General features: G+C 35.9%; 1 protein-coding gene across 1 annotated transcript; it reads right to left on the bottom strand.

Annotated features, from left to right (window-relative positions):
• Window positions 1-1184: 1184 nt before the first annotated feature.
• Window positions 1185-26452, bottom strand: LOC144451646 (endothelin-converting enzyme homolog). The gene is made up of 17 exons (XM_078142541.1): window positions 25691-26452; window positions 12408-12473; window positions 9379-9495; window positions 8561-8647; window positions 8059-8180; window positions 7437-7659; window positions 6677-6775; window positions 6393-6470; window positions 5733-5836; window positions 4995-5053; window positions 3970-4021; window positions 3763-3830; window positions 3495-3619; window positions 3144-3209; window positions 2588-2683; window positions 2032-2108; window positions 1185-1290 (listed from the first exon to the last, which is right to left on the bottom strand). The coding sequence occupies exons 1-17, from the start codon at window positions 26450-26452 to the stop codon at window positions 1185-1187; spliced, it is 2307 nt and encodes a 768-aa protein (XP_077998667.1).
• Window positions 26453-27175: the final 723 nt, after the last annotated feature.

Genomic DNA, 27175 nt, shown 5'->3' with positions numbered 1-27175 from the left:
ACCCAAGATCCCGAAATATGCTTTAGAATTCAACACTGGTTCGATGTAAATCTACATTTTATATCTAAATGTCTCTAGACTCTACAAAATTGTAACAGTTGTTATTATAAGTAGATTTAACTTTTGAGTAAACATTACACACACCATGTCCATGAAATTTGAAATGTCACGTGATACCAATAAAAACGTAAAAACGTATAAATGTGATTTAAACAATGTGATTATAGTAAAGTACACATAGTCTCTAGGTTACGAAAATTAATTTAAATATGCTTGAAATATTTTTTGTAATAGTTATCAAATGTACACACGTAATACACTAGTATATGAATCTGTAAACATCAAGTTATAGAGTAGAAGTTGAACTTGGCACACCACATTTTAACAAACATATCTCCTGGTAAAATATGAATAGTCCATGTGAGTATTCAGACCTTTAAATCAAACAAATGCTTACATAAATCTTCCCAGTCATTGCTCTAATCTTTTTCCATTCGGTTAAATTCGGAATTCCGGAAATTAGAGAATTTGCACATGTTAGCGAATCTCATGATCTTGGGAATTGAAATATCTCTCAGTTTATTCACTTATCAAAATATGCCATCTTTTCTTTAGTATAAAAATGTTGTGCGTGAAACTGTTATACCACATCTTAACAAATGACAAATAATAAATATTTAACACAAAACGAATAAACAAATCACATAATTTTAAGGAGTATACAACGTACTGACAATTTTCTCATCACGGTATATGTTAACATGATCGTAAAACATTGACAGAAAATAGATGTAATAAATCACAGGTTCTGAGTTCACTCTCCAAATACACTTTCTTTGCATACAGCTAACCTTCCCTATCCAGAATACATCATTATTTTTCACACCCATGAATGTGAATTCTCCTTTTTTCTGTACGAAAATCAATTATCAAGTTGACAGTACAAAGTTTCACAAATTAATTAATAGTTGGACTTTATGTCACGTGCACGTTATCAATACTTAGTTGCCCAATGACAAATGGAATGCATGAAATCTCAATACGTCATCAGCTAACATATTTTGTGATGTCATCAATTGGTGTCATTTTGACGCAATGTGTGACGTCATCAACTGACGTCATTACAGACGCCATATCGCGGATATTGTAAAACGAGTAATTCATCGTCAGATGTTACGTTGGATTCACCACCAAATACCATCACATCTCTCCCGAGGATTCATCCGGGTTCCAACAGGACACTTGTAAGCGTCTGCAAATTGCTTTAGTTGACTCATTGGTCCAATGATGCTATGTAAGGAGAAATAAATCTGTTATTTATAAACTCTTTATTTTATCAAAATATGAACTTTTTTCTTCACACATTTACTCATACTTACAATGCTACATTTTATCGACAAAATTTGAGTAACAATGTTGGCTAAAGATTTTGTGTCCAGCAGTGAATAAACTGTTAGGAAGATATCTATGGAGTCAGACGATAAAATGTAGCAATGTTAAGAAGATATCCGTCGAGTCAGACGATAAAATGTAGCAATGTTAGTAAGATATCCATCGAATCAGACGATAAAATGTAGCAATGTTAGTAAGATATCCGTCGACTCAGTCATGTGATACAATGTAGCTATGTTAGTAAGAAAATGAAATCCATCGAGTCGGACAAAAATTGTAATAATGTTAGTAAGATATCCGTCGAGTCAGACGATACAATTTAGCAAAACAAGACAACATTCTGTTTCTCGGGTTTCATGATTTTAATAGTAAGAGCTACTAACAGTAGTGTCGTCTAGTCTATAATGAGACCGGGCCAGTCAAATTATTTTTTTTGGGATAATCGCCTAATCGAGTTACCGGTAAATTTCAAAAGTGTTTATCAAGATTTTGGTTCAACTCAAAGGGTAGTCGTTCGATAAATTTACACAGGTTGAAGAATGTACAGCGTAGAACAGAATGCAGCATAACATGTAGAACGTGAATTATAGATTGTCCCACGATGGCCTGACCGGGACGAGATTATGCCAATCAACTTACCGATACATTTCAGGAGAATGGTTGTCGTGCTCAATAATTGCAGAAATGGCTTCTGGTCGTCTTGAGGTGCACCAATACTGCAGTGGAAATGTTTTATTAGAATGTGACGGTTTACATATAACTCTGAGAAGTGACTATCTGGCTTTAAAAATGTCGTTCGGCCTACCATGTCTTTAGATAGCCAAGTCTGAAAGCTATGGTTTAAGTAGATGTTGATACATTGCTACATGTAGTATTTGTTTCCAAGTTTACCCTAACCGTCATTCGCATGCTAGTGTTTGAACTCTGACCTGACAGTAAGCTATCTCATGAACGATCCGATGACGTAATTTATTATACCTATAAAATGTCGAAGAAATCCCTACTATATAATTAACTGTTCTAACAATGCCAGGAGAAAATTATAATGATATAGAAGACATGCATCAACATTCACAATATAGTAGAATAGTTTAGGCGAGGGTTTTTGTAAGTATTTTCACACTATAGTAGAAAGCTTATAAATTCAGCTTGTCTCACTTTAATACTAGTTGTACAGTACACAGACATCTCTTACCTGCGAGTAAGCCAAAAAGAATGTTTGTGTCTGCGTAAGGTTCAACCCTGGCAGAGGTAAATCTTCACCTTCACTTTGTACTGCTAGCATATAAGCCTGTCAAAATATCCAACGAGATGACGTCAAATTAAAGGCAGACGTTTTATCCAGAGAAAAGAAAATACATCTTTGAAATCACACCCCATTGTTGCAGCATCCCACCGCTGCCACCATTGTATCGTAATATCAGAACATATCAGTCAAATCGCTGCTGACAACCATTCAGTGAATCAATTTTTAGTTGTGGTATGAGGAGAGGAGTGGGTCTCACAAGGGGTGAAGTTGGAACAGCGTGACTAGATATTGAGGACAGTGATGGAGCGGGGGGGGGGGTGTTGACCTCGATCCCACAATGACAGTAATGTGCACATCTAGTCGTTGGGAATTCTGGCCTTCAACTCTGCCAATCACATCAAAACATGGGAATCAAACCGGGATTGATTTCCCCCAACCCCTAACAATTACTGAATGTTCCCTAATTGATTTGCGCTGACGGATGTAACTGGGTAAAACTTACATGGTATGCTTGAGATAGTCCTCCTATATCAGCTATATTCTCGTCCAGGGTATTATCACCTTTTATCTGTAGTATGAAATATAACCAGATGTCAACTGAATGTCTTGCAAAAGGACAGAACACAGGTTACTTAGTTCTAATATAGTGCTTTCCCATGTTGTGTGCTCAAAGCGCTTTACAATTATTACCACTGGCAGGGATCTATGACGGGACCACAGCCCTTTCTATTTCCTCAACTCCCTAGGGAGCATAGAATCCACTGTAGGATTTTTGTGGGCCTGATGATGTTTCCATTACAGTTAGCTGACTTCCATTGTATAAATGCTAAATGTACTATATACAAATATTCACCTTCAGACCATTTATTTCATATCCAGAGTACAAGTTCTGCAGACATTGGCTTCTTTGTTTAAAGTTTGACCACGACTGAACAGTCCACCAATTGGCCATGTCACCATCTTTATCGAAGTGAGCACCTGCATCATAAGAAGAAATGCATGGATTATCTACAGGAATTCACTATTATATACAGTCATATTATATTTGCTATTGCTATATAATTGAGAAGGAGAGCATGACGGGAATCGTTGACATATCACGTGAGTAGCATTATATTTACCATATTCGTCGAATCCATGGGTTAATTCATGGCCAATTACGGATCCAATGCCTCCAAAATTAACTGATCTACAAGATATAATTACGTCGTTAGTTATAACATGATAACGTTATCACAACATTGAAATATGAGCCGGAGAATAAAAGTTGGAAAACCAAGAAAAATTATGTGCATATTTATGACAGTCCAGAGGATAAGTACACTTACTTGGGAAAGTTTTGGTCGAAGAATGGCCACTGGAGTAATCCGGCAGGAAATACTGTAAAAAGAACAGTTTTCGATAAATATAGCGCCCCCTATAGACAAGTATGGCACTCACTTTCAAAGAGCATAGAATATTGAAAAGTTACATTTTCACATCATGAATCATTCGAATTATTTCGCAAAAATCGACAGATTTCATTAACCAAAGAAATGTAATAACACGGTTATCTTTTGTCAGTAAGACAACATATTGTATAGTTGGCCACTAGGAACGCTGCTCGGAGGCGGCTTTTGAACCAGGAGTAGGAGTAAGGGTCTTATGTTATAGTCCCCTTTGGAAAGTGTTTCACGGCAACAACCGATAGCATTCTCAACCAGCCAAAATATTCTTTTAATTTTGTCTGTGGTACTGCTGTGTGACTTTTTCTCGTGTTGGGCGCCCTCTCGTGTTACTTCTTTTCGAACAACTACAAGATCCAATTAATGGGTAACCGAAATAAGTTGTAACGGAATGCAAATCATGATATGATATCTTATAGCGGAAACTTTAAAAAAAACATTTTTTCACGATTAAAACTTTGTATTTCAAGACACTGATAAGAGGTACAGGAGAAATGAAGTAGCCTTGGTGTTTCGCCCATGTTTTAACACAAAGATGGGCACAATTCAACTCTAGACCAAACTAGCAGAGACATATAACACACACAGTAGGATCCTAAAGTTACCCAATCACATTAAAAACTGATAAAACATTGCTATTCTTTTACATTTGCAGTGCAATAGAAACAGGCTTCTGCAGAAAAGATTACACACGAACTTGACGATTTTAGTGGCTTCAATTGTTTACTTTCCAACTGATAATCAACATTGTAACTTGTCTACTTCTACATCCCAACTGTGTGCGTCACCTCTGTAATCATTTGTTTTACATTTGAAATTGTCTTTGTACGTGTAAAAATCATCGTGTCTCATAAGTGAAACACCACGAAGGCATCTTCATTCGCCTGTATATACGCTATAGCCATTACCTATGTCATTCAATGTAGGGGTGTAGTAGGCGTTCACCTCAGGGGGCGTCATTTGCCAGCTGTCAATAAAGCAATGGAAATCATATATAAGTACGTACAATTAAACATACTGCCTGTTTCATGTTAGTGTTCACTGGTTCTGTTTGAGAGTTGATACTGCCCATTTCATGTTAGTGTTAAATGGCTCTGTTTGATACAACAACGCAGAAACCGATAAGAAAATGTACAATAAGGAAATGCACATTCAAGATGGCAAGAGCACAATTTCCAAATATTTCAGTGGTGCGTCTTGGACGGTGCCGTAAAAGAGGCTGTGGTTTACGACCTATCAGCGGTGCGTCTTGGAAGGTGCCGTAAAAGAGGCTGTGGTTTACGACGATGGCGATTTCCTGCTACGTTTTGTCTAAATAAATAAACCACACTGCATCTAGACCAGAACCGTCAGTAATTGTTTTCATAACATTACGTTGTCACAATGTACATGATTTGGCGAAGATGTACCAAAATAATGGTAGCTCATGCCAAGAAAATGTTTGTAAGAATTTTGTCTCTACAGACGATGAAATGTAACGATGTCAGTACGATTTTAGTCTAGTCAGACGACAGTCTGTTTCAGGGTAACCGACTTTTACAGTATTTACGTGCAAACCGAAACCCAGACCCCCTATTAAAGAACAACAAACTTCTCCATACCCCTTTCATAACAATATGTTTGATATAATTATATAGCATACCTACCCATGTTTAACAATGGGTTCGTTTAACATCTTTTTGGCATTTTCGTATATAAATCTACTTTGGCTGACTACATTGTGGAAAAAGTCATCTTCTACAATGTCAAGCTGCTCAAAATAGAAATTGGTTTAGTTTAGTGAGATAGACATGTACATGATGTTAATAGTCGAACCACAAACCAATAAAATTCTACACTATCATACATGCAATCATTTAAACTTGTCTTGCTACTGTTCAAAACTACGCAATAAATCTTGTCTTTCCACTATAATAATTTGTGCACACACACAACGCACGCATGTACGCACACACACAACCACACATATACATACATATATACATACATACATACATACATACATACATACATACATACATACATACGTACGTACGTACGTACGTACACACGTACGCATATATATGGACAGACAGACAGACAGACAGACAGACAGACAGACAGAAGGACAGACAGACATACATACATACATACATACATACATACATACATACAGACAGACAGACAGACATACAGACAGGCAGACAGACAGACAGACAGACAGACAGACAGACAGACAAACAAACAAACATGAAGACTACTTATACATATAGGCAGGTAAAAAGTAGTGACAGTAGCTACTAGTAAACCAATTATTTTACATTTACCTTTTCATATTTCTGATCAAGTAGTGTATCATTTAGAATATAGTCAGGATAGCCAATGAAGTCCCCAATAGCGTCAAGCTTTAGGAAAGGAAACATTATTTAATATCAAATTTTAGTACGAAAAATAACAACAAACCTTTATGAAAAAACCAAGTGTTGACGATAGCAATAATCAATTTTTGAGAGTGGATTTCCCAGAAAACTCATTATATAAAGCATCCTGGAAGTGAGCAATAGGAAGCAATTAACACAAGATCATTAAATCATAAAACCCCGAATTTTACCTTTTGTCTTGCCATCTCTTTTGTTCTTGCATCCATCCACTCAACGGCGTTAAAACGGTACCTTAAAGCATCTTTCAATTTTAGAATCATATCTTCCACCTTAAAGAAAGTGAACACAACAATTACCTGATGATTTTGATAAAAATATACGGAACAAACCTCTAGTCAAAGGGGTCTCACAAAACATCATTGTCGCCATTTTTTTTGTGTGTATAGGTCATTTTCCACAATATATTTTTCATATAGTGGATTTATTTTTCTGAAGGTAGGTTATGTTTCACTACAGAGTTCGTTATTTTTACGCACAGTGGGTTATTTCTCACACCGTAGGATATTTTTCAGAAAGTATATCATTTTTCACAAAGGTAGGTTATCTTCCAGAGGGTAAAAAACGTTATTTTTCACAAAGCAGGTCTTTTTTTCACAGAGTAGATTGTTTTTCACAATTCAAGGTAGGCCATTTTTCACAGGGTATAGTATTCAGTCTATATCTAGTTTATTTCCAGATGAGCTGAAATATATTATCAATAATATTATTTATGTATTTATATAAATAAATGAATATATATATATTCACTGATAGATGTGGTTTGAGTTTTAAATTGTTCAGGTGGTGATGTCGCCAAAAACTGTGTTGTACAAAAAATTAAAAAAAAACTCCGTTTACTGTCTACAGATTTATATGTTGAGATGGTAAGTTCTCTCAGGCTTTTAAATCAATTGTTCACACCTGAAATGAAAAAATCCTGTAAATACACACCTTTGCTTTACTTTTTACCGGAAACTTTCTTTTCACGTAGAGCGCCCCCAACGCCATACCTATGTCCCTATCAGCCATTATGACGCACTGTCTCCATGATTCACCAGTGCTTGATGTACCAGTTAGTTCCTGATGCACAGTGTCCAGTACATTTCGAAAGTTTATTGATAGATATTGAAGATATTTCTCCATAACATGCCATATCATATAGTTGTTGATTTTTCTAAGAAATACAAAATGTACCCAACCAATTATACCATGCACTAGCCATTTAGAACAAAAAATATGGAATATATACTCTGGTCGTTCTACGTCACGACAACGTGCGTCTATGTCACAGCAACGCGTGTCTACGTCACTGCTTCTTCTGTGTTGGAAATATGAGTCAAAACGTTCATAATGAAACCCTTCCGGTTTTTTTGCATACCCAGAATTCCTTACCCCGGTGTACAGAGGGTCTTTCCATGGCTGATTAGAATAATTTCATTTCTCTCTTATTTTTGTTAAGAGAATATACGCAATGCATAGGTGATGAAAGCAGTCTTTTGTGACTAACAGGACATGAACTAAAGCAGTTAGGACAAAATCAGCCTCACATTTGTTCCCAACAGCCATACTGTACCTTGAAGGAGTCGTCTGTAGAATTATCGATAAATTTGCCATATATTCAGGTGCCAGGACATTGAGTTCCGTCGATGCTGTTATGTTTGGAAATATTTCTCCGAAGAACCTCTGCCAGTCAATCTGAACATGAAAATATGTCAGATAAAAATATATGTTATGTTATGTTATGATGTTGGTTTGAGCTTTCCAACTAAAGCAATTAACCCACATGCACGCCAAAGTGAGCACATTGAGCAAGTCTGTGTTTGTATCTCAATACATTGCGAAAAGCTACAAAGTGTGTAAACACATTTATTAATCTTTTGCAATTTATTGAGTTACAAACTCAGACTTGGTTGTTTCACATTGATTTTTCAAGTGGGAAGCCGTTATAAAATTGTTTTGTAAAATTAAAAATCCAAAATAAATACCCAATCCTCATCCATATAGCCACTTTAAAAACTACCAAAAACTAGTTTATCTCGTTTCAAGTCCTCGAAGGTAAAGAAATGTTAACCTACTGCAGGTGAAAGTTGTTGTAGTTGTCGTATACTTAATTTGTTATACAGATCAGCGCGATTGATCCTTTCCTCCTCTGGTACAAAAATCTGTAAAAGGACAATATCAATTACGGCATGAATACAATTTTTTGAATAATTAATTCAAAATCAACATTTTGGCATTCCAAATGTACGGGTTTGATATCTTCAGCAAATACAAAAAGAGGGAACGGAAGCAATATACATGAAGGGGTTAGTGTTGGCATAAGGGCTATTTTGAGAAAAAGGCCAAAAAGGCATTTCCGGAACTAGGGATGCTCCATCGCATGAGTGTTCTGAATGTCTGGAAATCCAGAAAGATCAACTTTCATGACCATCTTAACTTGTTTAAAACAGTTATGTGTAGTCGTCAAATTAAGGCTATGTTTTCATTTTTCATCGCATGGGACCCCAAGACACGCCTCCATGATTAGAACGACTTAAAATTGGGACTCGAACCCAAGACCTCCTGACTATTAATCTCGAGCTCTAACAACTAGTAACGGTGTTAAAAATATATTTTCATTTAAGCTTTTGAACAAGGAAAAAGTCATATTTTAGAGAAAGGAAATTGGGGGAGGGTCATTTCTTAGCACAACAGACTAGGGGGGGGGGTCTTATTTTATGCCACAGACCGGGCTTGATTCCCTCGACCCTCCTTGTAATTACTGAAGTCTACCTTACCATACTTGAAATATGAAATTGTTGGTAATCATCAAGGAACCTATAAATGATCGTACATGTGCAAATTAATCCCAAACTTTCAAATTTAAAGTGCAGTTTAAAGACGTCACAATTACCTCTGCTAAAGTTGTGTGAAAACTGATGACATCATCCACGAATGTATCCCGACGTTGTGGTGTTGCTCCAAGCAGGTCTGCTACTTTGCCGATTGCTTGCTTAAACACTCCAAACACCTATATTCAAGAGAAATACATTTATATGCTCAACAGTGATTGGCTTACATAGTATCACGTGGTACCGACTAGTGACCAATAGTGACTTCAATTTCCCTAGGGCACTATTTATAGTAGCACGGTAGTTCTGCCATTGATCTGCTTTGACTTCAGAATGAATACTTGCCCGAGAGATTGTGATGTCTTATAAAACACTTATTGCCTGGCTTCATTTGGACATCATATTACCCCTCTTGCTGTTATGTAGCAATCATTCCCCTCAGCTTTCAGCTTCCGTCGGTAAATAGTGACTACATAACAGCCCTCAGGGTAATAGATGTCTATTCTTGCCTTCATAGCTCGGCAATAATTGTAATATTGCACCTAATCCATTTCCGACGTCGTGATTTGTAGAAATAAACCTAACAGGACTTTCTTTTTAACAAGTCAGTTTTCTGAAATTATTTTGGAAAGTTAGACTGTAAGATACGTCGTATCGCTCCGTCCTCACCGATCTCCTCTCTCCAATGTGTGAGGACGCCCCGTCACGGTGTACCTTACATACTATCGGAAAAGTGAATATTGTATTTTACGATGTTTCCAGTCTCATTCGCGTATACATTGTTTACATATAGTTATCATTAATGGCATCATTGTAAAACTACATACCCCTTTGCGGCAAGTTAACGATCCAACACGTTGCATCAACAAAAAGGCATGTTTTGGTTTGTGAGAATTCATAAACTTGTAGTTATTATAGTGATTGTGTATTGAGTATTAGGCTCGTATTCTTTAATTCGATTGATTGTGGCACTTTCCGACACTTTGCTAAAAACACTACTGTAAATAAATAAGGGACTTGCATAATTACAGCTGCGTGGAGTAAAACAAAAACGCTTAATTTTATAATGTGAAAACACTCCACTCATCACCATTAAGTTTTTGATACCGGGTGACATTTACAGAAGGAATTTAAATTGCTTTGAAGTAAAATGAAATGAAATGAAATGAACTTACTACAAAACCAGAATGACTATAGACTTTTAAGTAGGCATCATTATGTTTTGTTTACGTCTCACAGATGGTTTTTATGTGCAAATTACATAAAACAAAATACAGACACAGATAACGCGAAAGCATATAAAATGATACAAGTTATCTCACTGTGAACACAAATCAACATCACTGTCGGATTAAACAAGGAAGATGCGAACACAAAACTGTCGATTTGTGTTCACAGAGAGATAAAATGTAGCATTCATGCGCGTGCGCACTATCAGTGCCTGTATTTTGTTTGAATGTTTGAATGTGTAATTCGTAACACAAAACATTGTGCCGCCTTATTGAAACTCTAAAGTCTTTCTGGTTTGGTAGTAAGTACATGTATAAGGAAAGATCACACAGTGCAGTCACTGTAATGGCGTGAACGTTACTCCCACTTGACTTGTCTTACATATACATATATATGGCCGATTTCTTTTGGAGTTATTCAAGATGACGTCTAGAACTGATAGCACAAACTTCATGTCAGGAAAATTGTACGTGTTAAAGAGATGATATGGTGTATGTGGGTCGACACAGATGCTGAACAGTAGAGCTATACGAGAAGATACAAAACTTTACGGCAACGAGCAGAGAATTTATATTCAATTAACTTTTTACTGTACACGGTGGTAGTCGTGGTTGTGATTGTGGTCCATGTGGTAGTATAAATGTGACACAAGATCGTCTGATTGTGATCCTTTTACAAGCCAATTATCAGACACTTATTTGGTTTTACAACGTCAAGGCACATTCCTTCATTTAGGGAACCTCGATAAATCTTACGAAAGTCAAAAGTTATGTTAGATGATTTTGAAATTTGTTATAAAACAACATACACAGCATTTTATGGGGATAACTTCTGAATCACTTTCATTGTAAAAGGGTCGTCACCTAACCACTGATAACTTTTTTACGATGTTGCCCGTAAAGTTGTGCTTTATTTCATTGTCAGTCATCAGATGCATTTATTTCTATCTTTAAAACTAAAAAAAATGCAATAAATAGTTCTAGACTTTATACAATAGAAACCAGTTCACTTGAAACAATGTCACCTCAGTGGTGAAACAAAAAATGTTACTTTTAATTGCTACATTTTGTCGTCTGGCGCTACACAAATCTAACTGACATTGCTACATTTCATCGTTTGGCTAGACAGAAATGTTACCAACATTGCTACATTTTATCGTCTGGCTCTACAAAAATGCTACTATAAATGCTACATTTATTGTCTGCCTAGACAAAACTGTTACTATAATTGCTACATTCCATCGTTTGGGTAGACAGAAATGTTACTAACATTGCTACATATTATCGTCCGGCTAGACAAGACTGTTACTATAAATGCTACATTTTATTGTCTGGCTAGACAAAAACGTTATCTGTATTGCTACATTTTATCGCCTTATTCAACGGAAATCTATATCTCTTGTTACGGCCAGAAAACAGACAAATTCTTAGTGGGTTTTTAATTCTTCTCGCTGTCAGATGATTAAGTCAATAACGTCACCACGTGATTAGAATCAACTGGGAAGGTGGAGTCATATGATGTAAACAGGATTACCATACTCACCGTTGTGCGGGAAATCGTAAATCAAATTTTATTTTCGGCTTGAATATACAACCATTAAATTAAAATCATATTTCCAGGCGTGGAAGAAGAAAAGCAAGGGCACAATCCCTACACGATTGAATTCTAGCCTTCTAGTCTCTTAGCAGATTGTCGTCAAAATGTTTGAAGACATCTTTTTTTACAATTGCAAGAAAATGTGGTAAAAAGCATATGTATAGAAAAAGCAAAGAAAGGGCATGATTTAAAGTCGGAAAAGAAATGCAATATTAAACTTTAAGTAGTTCTATTCACAAAGCCTTTAATCTGAAGTGATACTTACCCTATGAGAATGATTCCCAAGGAGGTAATATTTATCCATCATCGCCCCTAAGCCTGCTTGGTCTATCTGGTAGAAAATGGGGAAAAAAGTAGAAGGAAATTAAAATCATCGTATTTCGGGAAATACACAATGATATTACAGTAGCAACATTGAATGGACGTAGCGAGATAGGATAATGAAATTTTCATCCGTCGGCATCAATATCCGAATTTTTTCCATGCAAAGGCCAAGTTAATACCTTTGAACAGAAAATATGGATTCTATATGCTTGTCCCTTCTACGTCACAATAACCCGTGTCTATGCTATTGGTCCCGTGGTGCTCAAAACATGCAAGATCAAATTGCCACTATTTTCATGATTTTTAGAGAGAATTATGCACGTTGGAGGTATAATCATATCACTCGCCAATATTTTCTTTATTCGGAACAAAATACACGTGACCTAAGGGTTTATCACAACTCATCTTTCGACATATAGTAGGAAGGCTCCTTAGGTCACTCGTAATTTTCCCCTATGGCTGAAGGAAGCTCTTGGGAATAGTATCTAATAGTCTTTCAAAGCAGTCATACTCTGTGAAGTTGTAATACAATGCATATCACCCTCTGTACGCATGCTTACGATCAAGGAGGAGACAAAAACGATTTGAAGTGCCTAGATCGGCGAATGGCTGTCATGACCAAAGGCCATATGTTGGAAGACCTTGGATTACAAATATGTGTGACTTATACAATCTAGTATTTACAGATACGACTAGCTGATAAGCCGCTAAAGGGTACGAACTAACTGACAAGACACTAAAGGGTACCAACAAACTGATAAGATACTAATAAAGGGTACAGCATAGTGTAATTACCCTTCACTCAAAATTTCCTCATGGAACTGTTTTGACAGTTCCGAAGATTCTATCTTTCTTGCTGACTGTAAGCACAGTGAATAAGTCGCCTTTAATGTGGAAAGAGTCGGTTGAATTTTGTCTTCAAGAACATGATATTTTCCAAGTAACTCACTGAAAACACAGATTCACAGCTATAATAGACTAAGAATAGGCTTTAGTGGTAATTTGAAGTTCCAAGGTTGACAAAAATATCAGGTGTCTGTCAATCTAATATGTTAATTCTCTGCTAACTTATTTGCATTTAACGTACTCAACCACCTGGTTGTATAACATGATAATTCACTACCAATTAATTTACATACAAAGTTAAACACTCACTGATTTACATACAGCGTAAATATGCTTTAACCAGATGTCATCCTATGTCAGTGTTAAGGTTACATACTTTTACGATACGTGTCACCACATTTTCAAGTTTGTATAAATTATCATTTTATCGAGGTTATACGAAATGCCGAAGACTCCCCTTGCTTATGACTCGCAAATTAGCCAATGGGCTGATACGCAGTTATTTTCAATGTCATGATTAGTGATATGATAGATTGACTCTCTGGATAGCACCTAATTATACAATAGTACGAGATAATATGCAATCACGCGAGATTTCACAGTCACGTGAGATTTCAGTTTTTGTATTCGCAAACTGATAAAAATCATCAAAAATAATTTACTGAATCAAAATCACGACTTTAATAGTCTAAATTGATTATCATATTAAATAAATTTTACTACACTGTTATTTTAACAACACGATGTGTTCTTTTTTGTGAATGATAAGATGTTAATCAAAATTTAATTTTGTATGTATTCCATTTGTGTATTAAACATCTTATTAAGGTGACCTTCAAGCTTTGGAGACGTTTAGTTGTGCAGTATCATTCAATACAAACGGGAAACCATAGATGTCGTCTATATATGTATAGCAACCATGTAACCAATTTACAAGGCTTGTTAAAGCCTGCAGAAAAAAACTGAATATATCTGTCCACTCTCTTAGCCCAATCAGTTCTTTTGACGATTTTTAATAACAAAGAAACTTTACAATCTCAATACGATGGTTCATTTATCCAGGGGAGTGATAAGATTGAAAACATCGAACGAAAACATGACAATATTATTGCCATGCATAGAAGGAATGGAAGGCGACGAGTCTGTAGGGACTGTGGATGTCCGTCTGTAATGGCCAAGATAAGCACTTTCTCCAAATCGCTTATTAAGTAGAAATTGGATCGTTTGCTAACTTCGTTAGATTTTTAAAGTTGGTTTACTTTTTAAATGACCTTGGGAATAGGAGACCCTGCCAAGAGAATGTTAAAACGCTATGTGAAAATGTTGAAGTAAGGAGTGTACATGGAATTTATTGTATGAATCAAATGCAACCTTTCTTGTAATACAGTAACATCTGATCTTGACCTTGACCTGCAAGGTCAATATCAAAATGAAGCTATTTCTTGCTATTAGGGATTGTCTGTAGTATTCATGTGTTGCCAGTTTCTTTTACAAACAAGAGATACATGTATAGGTGCATTACTTTTGCCTATATTAATTTTACTGCGCGTCGCTAGGTACTGGTTAGGTTTTGTAGCATGGGACTCCGGGACGCGCGTGTATGCAGTGGACGACTAGACGTCTGTGCGACGGCTGTGCAATGGAGACATTTTTGTTTTGAAATGTAGAAATGACATTTCTATGTAGCATGTTGTTCAACTGTTTTTGACCGACTGGTTATCCGTTTGATGGACCGGTTAACATCTAGCAAAAGTTCCATGACCAAACATTACGATTTAGAATTAATGGAAAAGAGTTCAAAATAACAGCCTGTCTGGTTAGCTCATGTCAATAATGCATTGTGTTGTTTGATTTTAAAAAGGATATTGCTTTAAGACAAATATTCTTTTTTGTGTGTATGGCACCCTAGTAACATACATAATATCCTGGGGTACGTCATGTCCCAACTCATAATTTGGTGTTTTAAGACATGTAAACACCAGTGCTGACAACAAATATAATTGGCTTTATAAAAATGAGAGAATAATTGTAAATCTTGTAATAACTGTAGGCATCTTCGTGTGGTATTGAAGAAATGTGTGTTTACGTTTTCTCAGTCTGTCAATATAGCCTCCAGTAATACTACCAAACCAGAAAATCTCTAGAGTTTAAATTAGGCGACATGATGTTTTTTTTACGTCACACACACAACACTTTTTGTTACAAACTACACAAACAAAATAAGGCACTGACAGCGCACATGCATATAAAATGTTACACTGTATCTCACTGTGGAGACAAATAAACAGTTTTGTGTTTGAATTGCCAGTGTTTCATCTGACAGTCATGTTAATTTGTGTTCACAGTGAGATACAATGTATCAATTTATATCCTTGCTGGCTATCGGTGTCTGTATTATGTTTTATGCTCACGTGAGGCATAACGAAACACGGTGTTCCCTATCTCTATAGCCTCTTTGGGTTGGTAGTATTTTCAGTGCAAAAATCAAAATATTCAAATCCTGTATGTCTTCTGGTACTATTGAATGTGTCTATATAAAAAGGCTAAATTATCATCAAAATTCACAATAATCTCTGAACAGGTTTTGTAAGAGTTTGATAGTTTGAGAGTTTGACATTTTGTTTATTTTCATTATTATTACTCGTTTGTATCAACGACGGGAATTTACCAAAGACGTTTTCCTATATTTCGAACCAATGTTACTTAAGAATACCCACTGTGTCTTGCCTTGTGAAAGAACAAGCATGAGGATATAAATTGTGAACGGTACTAAATTTCGTGCTTCCCTGGAAGTGTATATTTTGATAAAAGATAAAGTCTTCAATCTTAATGACAATGCAGATAACAATACGACTCAACTTTCCGTCGTTAATGTTAAAGCACGTACATATGGAAGAATTTTACCTAAAACAAATATGTTAGATTATACCATGCACAAGCCAAGTTAATGTCTTTGAACAGAAAATATGGACTATACATCCTGGTCATTCTTTGTCACAACCCGTGTCAACATCACTGTATGAGTCAAAATCGCCATTAGTTCTTTCCGATTTTTCATGACCTATGCTCGGGGGGTATAATTGTATTATTCTTCATATTTTTGTTCACTGAACCGGACAATACTCGTGACCTAAAGAGTGTTGGTCCCTATTCCTTTTGCCACTCGTAGTGACAAGGCCCCTTAGGTCACTCGTATTTTCCTTCCCACTCTGTCTATTCCTGTGTCACCTGAAAGTATGCTATAGAATTTCGATTTGTATTTTGGCCTAAATTTTGTGAACAGTAACTATCCATTATTCAGAGAAGCACAAGTTAATATTCGACTTTTTGGGAAGCCCACCTCTCTCAGAGTTAAAATCCCCCTCCCACTTTTAATTTGAATGTCGGAAATGTTGGTTTAGTCAGAGCTAAATCCACACATTGTTAATTTGAATGTGGGAAATTTAAATTTGGTTCTTTGTCTAGATATGAGATACGGGTATGATAGCAAATCAAGCCAGCCGTGGACTATTAGCGGATAACCTTGATGCGACCTAAAACTAAATGGCATGATAAGCCCCCTTTACAAACATTATCATGTATATAAGGTTAGGGCATTTCTTTCAATTATACCATACACATGGTCATTATATCTGTGATACGAGTCGAATGAAAACAGACCAAGCGTGCGATTGGAGATTTAGCAACACTTTAGCTGCCGTCGCTTTAACAGCAATAATCACGTATGATGCTTTCGGTAGTGACAGATATTTTCACTACGGTGGTTTAAACTTTCATGCGATCTTTGCTGCCGAGGACGGAACACATTGCGAATCAATATATTTGTATTGTTGAAATGTCGTTATCAATTTGCATGTATACGGACTGTAATCGAAATGTATGTATGTATGTATGTATGTATGTATGTATGTATGTATGTATGTATGTATGTATGTATGTATGTATGTATGTATGTATGTATGTATGTATGTATGTATGTATGTGTATGTGTGTGTGTGTGTGTGTGTGTGTGTTTGTGTGTGTGTGTGTGTATGTATGTATGTATGTATGTATGTATGTATGTATGTATGTATGTATGTATGTATGTATGTATGTATGTATGTATGTGCGTGCCTGCATCTAGTTAAAGTACGTTTAATCATTTCGCCAAAATGTAGTAAGAAATTGCAATCTTGCTATCTTAAAGTGTATGTCCAGTTTCTCTTTGGTTTCTGCGTAGTTGTATCAATCAAAGCCAGTGAACACTAACATGAAGTAAGTGTACAACTTTAAGAACAAAATATCAACGTGTCTATCCTCGTGTGTCATGTGAAGTAAGATTGAGCTGTGATTCATTAAAAGTAATTACAATCCCGTGAGATATGACGAGATGACACGCTGAGTGATATTAATTGATAAGACCCGTGAGACTTGACTGTCACAACGAGAATAGACATTAATGAATCCTAGCTAATCCCAACTGTCAATCACAAAAAATTCGATCTAATAACTGCGTCTGACATTAGATACTACACAAGGGACATGCACTCAACCAAAACAATGTTCAACAAACCGTTTTGATCTAAGCCTAGAGGAAGCTCATGGCCATGGTATGAAAGGTTTCCGTTATATTTTCACTGTATTACTTCGGAAAGATGATGAGAGGAGGGGAGAGGTTACGTATTATTCATGTACGGTTTTTGTATGACAAAACGTTTCAGATTGTTTTACTTTTGCATCATAAAGATAAAATGACATTAATTGTAAAAAAGTAGAATGTTTACATTCCAGATGTTTTCTTTATAAGAAAAGATGATATTTAGATGATTGTTTCTCAATAGGAGATTATATTTGTACCAAGGACGAAATCATTAAATCTAAAATAAGCTTTTAACAAGTAAAATGGAAATTATGATGTTTTCGATTATTCGTTCATGGATATTTTAAATTCAAAACAAGTCTTCAGCGTTCAATAGTATAGACCACAATACCAATGTACTGTGAAATGGTGAAGTGATAACAATTAAGATGAATTTTTTCGCCTATTTTTCTTTAGATGCGAATACTCTCTGTCTGTCTGTCTGTCTGTCTGTCTGTCTGTCTGTCTGTCTGTCTGTCTGTCTGTCTGTCTGTCTGTCTGTCTGTCTGTCTGTCTGTCTGTCTGTCTGTCTCTATGTCTCTCTGTCTCTCTCTGTCTCTCTCTGTCTTTGTCTCTGTCTCTCTCTCTCTGTCTCTCTCTCTCTCTGTCTCTCTCTCTCTCTGTCTCTCTCTCTCTCTCTCTCTCTCTCTCTCTCTCTCTCTCTCTCTCTCTCTCTCTCTCTCTCTCTCTCTCTCTCTCTCTCTCTCTCTCTCTCTGATACTACCATAAGACCATTCTCCACATACATCAACAGGCGGAAACACTAAAATATTAGTATCTAGAGTATCAGTACCTTAATTAAAGTTGAAATTTGATCTAAATTGATGACTTTTCGAGGAATCCTTACATGAAGGGTCATTTGAACTGTAAGCCTTAATAAATGTGCAAATGAGGACATTGTCTTAAACAAACAGCTGATCAGATTACAAGAAAGTCCGGTTTTAATTGCATTCTGTCAATTTCTGCTTCAAAGACAGGAATTTCCCCATGGGGTTGTTTTTTCTTTCACGGGGATGAAAAAAAATAGTGATGAGATTAACCAGGATTAAAATAAAACTCGAGAAAGCAGTATATAATTCACCGCGACGAGAGAAAGAATCTGTCACCACTTGTAGTGTATTTTATATACATGTACACGAATCAGTGACTTCTTGAAACAGCGCACGCGCATTCTATTTGTAAGCTTATTTGCACTGCAGAGCGAAATCAAAAACAATTTTGTGCCATGTAAGGAAGTCACATGAACGTCCATGTAGAGTTATATTTTTTGCCAAATTTTGTGTTGTGTATAACATATTTATTTAATAACGAAACCAAATGTATGGAACGTGGGTACGGGTGCAAGTGTGGTGTACTGAGGGTATGTGTACGAGTTGTTTCAGTGTTCTCTACTGCTGTAGTTTCATCAGTGTGTATATGTGGCGAGTGAATGTGCAATTGTTACATTTTAATCTACTCACTCAAGAAGTATACGTTGTTACAATGATATGATTTGGTGACGGTCATCGCAGATAATGGTTGCTCACGTAAAAATGTAGTGATGTTAGAAAATTTAAGTGGATGAAAAGATGCGGAGTTAGTAAGATTTTTATCGAGCTAGAGGGTGATTTTTTTTCAACTCAGCTCATTTCTAAACAAAACACTAGTACTTTCGACTATCAAAGTGACTTGTGAATTTGTATAAACAAAAATGCAAAGAGTTGAGATTTCCATTGACTTTTGAATGGTTATAAGTACACATTGTCGAGAAACAGGATTTTGAGAGCTTCCGGGTACATGCCCTACCTAGCTGTCAGTAGAAATAACATTTCATTGGACTTCAAGGATTTACATTTTACTGACCCCTGGATGTATCTATATCGTTCATGGTTGTTTGTTACTTGCTTATAACAGACATTGAAGATTGAACACAAGTGCTACATAAAAACTAATTTTTAGCTTCTTAAATTGAATTCTAGCATTGAATGATTTTCAAGTTGATTTCATTTCCCCGAATGATAACGAAATAAGAAAGTATATGCAGTATTAATGTATTTTTCTAGTGTAAACAGGAATTGCTATGAATACGAAAACATTCTTTTGAATTCCACTTAGTGAAATGGAATTTATCTCGATTCGAAGTAGTATTTCAGTGAACAATAAGGTCGTGGTTTTTTCGCATTAAAACACCACTGACATGTTTCTAGTTTTAACATATAAATTGATCGATGTATCTAAGCATACAACCGATAAGTGAATTGAGTTACAGCACGCTTTGAATCATTCACATGTCTTTGGGAACGGAACGTGTTTTAAAAAGGTATTACCATCTGAGTAAAATCGATTGAGTACAAGAACTAGCCAGGGATATTTTCACCGGTCCCTGTTTTGTGGTAGCAAGGATGTTCAAGCAGAAAGGGAAAATATGCAATTTAGCCACTGAATGATACAAAATAATTAAAATGAAAGCATAATTTCTTTAAAATCATTTCATTAACATGTATTGCTAAACTAAAGTATGTATGGGTAAGGTTAAACATTGAATAGTAGGGTATGTTATGATAGTGTTTACGTGATTCGTATACATGGAATGGTCGCGCGCTCATTTGCATACAGATGTGCTATTATACACTATTACACACTTATCGCCTGGCTATGAAGGCACTAGTAGACGCCTATTACCCTGAGAACTGTATGCAGCAACTATTTCGCAAGGTTGAACGCCGAGAGAATAGTTGCTACTTAACAGTACGAATGGTAATATCGAAATATAAATGTCAGTAAATGTTTTCGTGAGGCAGACTATGACATGTAGCAATGTTAAGATAAAATTCACCCAGTGAACGAATTTCACCAAAATTCAAAATTTTGAAAATCTCTCCAAACATTGAGCTATGAAAGAGTAAAAGAATACGGGGGGTCCACCGTCTTGTTTTTCAAGGTAGTGCCCAATCTTGTATTTTCCCAACAGAGTTAACAAAGTATTCAGCGGCCATATTTGATTATAAAATGTTTTAATTTTTATAACATTTGACCCTATTTGACAGAATTATACGGTGGCCCCTGAATTTTTTTCTTGATTTTGACTGAGAATGGGTTAGAGTTTCCTTGTACAAAGTAGCAGCAAAAGTTTAAACATTTTATTTCCGAGGCGCATTTCACTTTAATAAGATTTTTATCGAGCCTGGGGTCATTCTGATGTAGGTTTCCTACCATGAGTGCTGACTCATAACATATCACGATTTGCTGAGTCAATTTGATTCATTGCAATCAACTGGACAGGATAGTTGTCCAAAACGTTAAGTATACAAAGTGACTTGAAGTGTGAGTTCACTTTAACTACTCTCCAACTGAAAGTGTTGGTAACCTGTTAACTTTTCTAAGTAGTTTTCTAAGATTTGTAAGTATTGAACCAGAAATTATCATGTATAGCTGTCAGCGTTTGGCATATTATCAAAGTGTTTCAAAGTGATTCATAGTGTAATGATACTATAAGCAATGAAACTCATGAGCAATAATGCTGTTTGGCTTTTAATTAATTAATTGATTAATTAATTTTATTAACATTGACTTTATATCCCTTCAAATACAACTATGGTAATTTTCTATTCAACTACAAAAGAAGTACAGAAAAAAATCCCAAGTTTTGTTTAATTTTTGGACATAAATTGGTGGTATAAATAAATGAGGCATTCGGCAAATTTGTTATTTGAAAACGTTGATTATGCAAATGAATACAACTTGAAAAATAGGCATATAAAGCTCAACTTGAAACGATTAGAAGAACGAATGTATACACATGGAACACAGCTCCCTACAATCGCTATACATTGATGGGTTGTTGTTTTGCCGAAGGTTATTAAAGGAAAAAGGATCATGATGCACTGATGAAAACACTTGAAAAAAGTACACTACAAATCTAAGAAAATGGCTAGGAATGAGAGTTGCCATTAACTGCAATTTGGTGCATTAAGCTAAAGGTATATAGACGATAAAATGAATGGTAACATAACACTGGTTGGAAGAAGCACCTGTTTTTATGTATAACATACAAGAAAAGATTAAAACTAGAAACTCATTCTACTTGCCATCTCTGATGCAAAATACGTGTGTGACTCATTACACTTAAGTGTGGTCTATGACTGGTAATATTCACGATAGAACTGCTTATCCATTGCTTAGCAACACTTAAAATACGCCATGCGCATCTTTTCTTTTGACGCTCTTACTCCTCGAAGGTCAAGGAGAAATGAGTTGTCAGAAAAAGAGTTACAGAACGATTTGTCATAAAAATTTCCAGACATTGATACAACCAAACCAGAGTAACTATAGAGTTTCAAATTGGGCAGCATGGTGTTCTTTACATCTCACACACCAATTTTTTTTTTTTACAATTTACATAAAACAAAATAAAAATGATACATATTATCTTATTGCGAAATCAAATCAACATCATTGTCAGGTGAAACAAGAAAGATTCAAACACAGAACTGTTTATTTGTGTTCACAGTGAGATCAAATGTAGCAATTTGTGTGTTTGTGTGCTACCAGTGTCTTTATTCTTTGTGTGAGATGTTGTGAAAAACATCGTGAAGATTAATTGAAACTCTATAGTCACTCTGGTTTGGTAGTACTATAATATTGATCTATATTTCTGATATGTATGTATGTATGTATGTATGTATGTATGTATGTATGTATGTATGTATGTATGTGTGTGTGTGTGTGTGTGTGTGTGTATGTATGTATGTATGTATGTATGTATGTATGTATGAACGTACGTACGTACGTACGTACGTACGTCTGTCTTTGTATGTATGTATGTATGTATGTATGTATGTATGTATGTATGTATGTATGTATGTATGTATGTATGTATGTATGTATGTATGTATGTATGTATGTATGTATGTATGTATGTATGTATGTATGTATTTATGTATATAAATTTTTGTGTGTATACTCGTATCATTTATTTCATGTATTTATGTATACGTAAGGTTTAAAGTAATTGTGTAAAATAACTATGAGAGTGATGTTGGAGCTGCTAGCGTAATTATAGATCTGCCTATTAGTTTGTTGTGACTCCAGTTTATATGCTATTTGTAGAATAGAATACCGGGTCCTCGTTAATTGTTGGCAGGAATAAGTCGTGTAATCCGTATAACAATTATAATCTCTTTAGTTTAATTGAGCGTGATTGTCAACTGATAGCCCACCCATCATGATCGATGAACCGACACCGTGTATTCACTTCAACGGCATGGTGTCTCAGCCCGAGAGAATTGGAAATCGTAGTAGATCGCTCGTGTAGAACAAAACAACGAATGTACTACGATATGTTTCCGTTATATACAGAATCTTGGACCAACGCGCCGTTAAAATTTCATAAAAATATATTCTCAAGATAAATATATTTGTTGAAGTATGTGTCCGGCTTTTGACACATTTATCGCGTTGGTCTAGTACATTCAACTTTGCATGAGCTCCAGTAGAGTTTTCGCTATATTAATAGTGTTGTCATTGTTCAGTTTAATTAATATTTGGTGGTATTGCGTAATATTCGAGTTTTTTTCTCTCGCCTGAATGTAAACAGAGATACAGATTTTTATGGGCAGTCTCTTTCAGTTTTGAGCCACGGACGATGTTGTTTAAAAAAAACAATATTTAAGACATCAAAGTTAAAGTTGCAGATTATTGAAATCACTTAGGTAGACGATAATATGCGTTTTATAAAGGATTTGCGCCAGTGTTGTCATAATAATGTTAGATTGTTATACAACGCTTTCCCATATTATTACCCCTGGCGTGAATCTGCAAAAGCGACTTTTTAAAAAGACCTTCACTGACATACCGGCCAGACATATTAATGAATATTAAAAGTATTTTAAAATCAAAGTAATAATCAATGGCATGTATGTATATTATATACATGCTTCATTGTCGAATACAAGCCAAAATTGTGTTTTATTGTTAGTACTATGTACAATGCTCACTGTGGCCTTTATTGTTCTGACAATGTGAAGCCATTCAAATTCGTGTGTTTTTTAAAATAGGCAATACCAAAAATAATTTGTCCTATAGGTCTGTTGTTCATGTCTATTTTTATGAGTAAAGTTATATAATTCAGCATAAGCAATGGAATGTGCGAAGAGTCTTTACATTCAAACTATTCATTTGTTCTGTCTGTATGTCAACCCTGCGCTGTCTATAACTTGTGTATTATTTTGTCGATCTGACGATCAACAATGTATTTACACCAAAATTGTTAAAAATATGAATATTCATACTCTGTACCATGTTATGAGAGTCGGTTGTATCCCTAGGTAGTACAGTAATAAGTTGAAATAGTGATTGCATTTGGGTGCTGTTATTAGCATTATTTCATTGACATAAATACAGCCTTTGAAGCAGCACACAACAGAAACTATACAACAAAATATAACAACTAACTATACCATGCAGCTTCATGCCAGATAATGCTACACTACCAAAATAATACCACAGGGTACCTAACGAACTTTAACCTTAGGTGTTGATACCACGAGTTACATGGTGGTGAAACTGACACAACATGAATTATTTGGTGAAACTGACACAAAGTAACATGAATTATACGATGAAAGTGACACAAACTAACACATGAGTTACGTGGTGAAAGTGACACAAACTAGCAAGTGTTATATGGTGAAACTAACTCATGAATTATATGAATGGTGGAACTGAAACAAACTATCATAAGAGTTGTACGGTGCAACTAACACAAACCAACACATGGGTCACATGGTGATGCTGACACAAAACAAAACGTACTGAGTGGTCAAGCAATGGAACGCAGTGAATGTTTTGGTATTTAACGTTCACCCAACCATGTACCATTACAGAGAGTCATTTCAATACCAGCTGCAAAGACTGGCATTCACAGAAATGAAAGTCGACTGGAGGTTAGGTTACTGAAGCAATATATTACAATGAGTGAAGATAAAATGTGATGAATGATACACTGATACTATATGCCACATTCAATGTAGTACGTTTGTCATCCATATGTGAACAATGTCAGACCTTGTCTAGTTTGCTAATATTTTCCTCGTCTGCATACCGGGGAGCTCGGGAACCACAGTACAAACAAACAAACAAACAAACAAACAAACAAACAAACAGACAAACAAACAACCACACAAACAAATAGACAGACAGAGAGACAGACAAACAAACAAACATAAATAAATAACCAAACAAATAAACAAATACATGCATAAATACATACATACATACATACATACATACATACATACATACATACATACATACATACATACATACATACATACATACATACATACATACATACATGCATGCACGCACTCACGCACACAAACAAACAAACAAACAAACAAACAAACAAACAAACAATCAATCAAAAACAAAACACAATATGCTTGAATAAATTGTACTACCATAAATTTACATGAACAACTATCTATATGTTTCATTATATATATACACACGTGGTTAATATTTACACAATGATCACCTCTTTTTGGCTGAGAGTCGGGTGTTTGGGTGAACCCAAAACGAAATATCCAAAATATTCACGAGCGATCACTATAACAATCATACACTGTGTATAAACATTATACCAAGCAATCAAACAATATGAGGTTAATGGTGTGTATTGTTGACACCATGAGAATGACTTGATTGTATGGTTGTATGGTTGTATGTATGGTTGTACATTTGTATGGTTGTGACACAGATCGAGATACAACTAGACTTACCACAATGATACGTTTGTCCGAATTTTTAAGATCAGGCGCAACACCGAATTCAAAGAAGGGATCGTTCCAATACTCCCCGTGTAACAGTATCAAAGCATCCAACATGTCCCAGTTAGTCTCGTCCCAGTCGCCAAAGCCATACCACCCTTGCAACCGCGTGATAACTTTTTTAAGCGGCTCACCCTGTGCGTGTTCTATTTGTGCTTTGTTCATGCACGACTTGTATAGGTGTTTTAATTTCCTCTCAGACGAAAGCTTTGTGTCTCTCTGTATATCTTCTTCAACAATTTGTTTTAAAACTTGTAGAGTAGTCTGCCATAGGATGTGGTCCATTCCCCAAGCGCTCTGATCTGCAGGAATAGGATTTTTGCTAATCCAACCACCGCATGAAAAGTGGAAGAAATCTTCACATGGATTGACTGAGGTGTTCATATTTTCGAGAAAAAATGAAGCAGTGCGCAAGCAATCTGTTGTTAAACACATCTTTGGCTTTGCATCGTTGTCGATTTGGTACAGCGAAGATGCATACGCGATTGCAAGTGTAATACAACTTATACAGAGAACAAGAAGCAGAGCGAATATCAGAGGGCTGCGAGTCAGGCGAGCCCTTCTCCCCCTTCGTTTTGTTGGAGTCACTATCTCGGGCTGGAGCCGTTCCTTCTCAATGCCGTTCATCTCGACTGAGTCATAACCACAGTGTTTGTCACGGTGATTCTGGTTAACTTCCATCTTATCAACACGGTTTGGTGAACAAAAACTCATGAATAGATATAGATCGATGATTTACCGAAAAAGCTGTATAAATGCACACGGTTCGTACTTCGCCCGGGGACAGGTATTCGCCGGTCGGCACGCTTGGTCGTCACTTCAGTACTAACGAGACGACAACGCTTCAGCTACGCATGGATGAGTCTTCTAATACGAGCAGCAGATCTTTGATGACAAAAGCAAACACAGAAGTGAACCCGATTGAATGATGATTAGGAGAAAATTGAACGGGGCTGTTCTAGAGAATGGCCAGTCCCCATTGACTCATCTTTCTGATTAGTCCATCCTTCTTGTCCTAATCACAAGTCAAACTACTGAATCCCTGTGATCCAATAGATTGGCGTATAGCATGTATATCTTCTTTCCAGCTCTTCGGGTTGGATGTTTCTTCAACGTGACATGTACGGACGGTAGTATCACATGTGGACTCGCGATACCTTGCCTCTGTTGTTGACTTTTGGCACACTTTATACCGACACGAGAGGGAGGTAATAGAAGAGTTTGCTTATCAGGACTTTAAAAGTAACTGACCCCGGTGCTTTACCATCGACTCACTCATGATATATATATATATATATATATTAATTACCTTGATAGAGAGACCAAACCAAACATGGACGATACCATTATCAGCAACACAAAGGGGGCACAGGGATGCTTTCTTAAATCAGTGGCTTAGAAATAATCTCGGAATGATAAACATCAAACGACAACAAA

Source organism: Glandiceps talaboti, chromosome 21 (assembly GCF_964340395.1).
Source record: "Glandiceps talaboti chromosome 21, keGlaTala1.1, whole genome shotgun sequence".
In the NCBI taxonomy this organism is placed as follows: Eukaryota; Metazoa; Hemichordata; class Enteropneusta; family Spengelidae; genus Glandiceps; species Glandiceps talaboti.
This window is presented reverse-complemented; position numbering and strand designations above follow the sequence as displayed.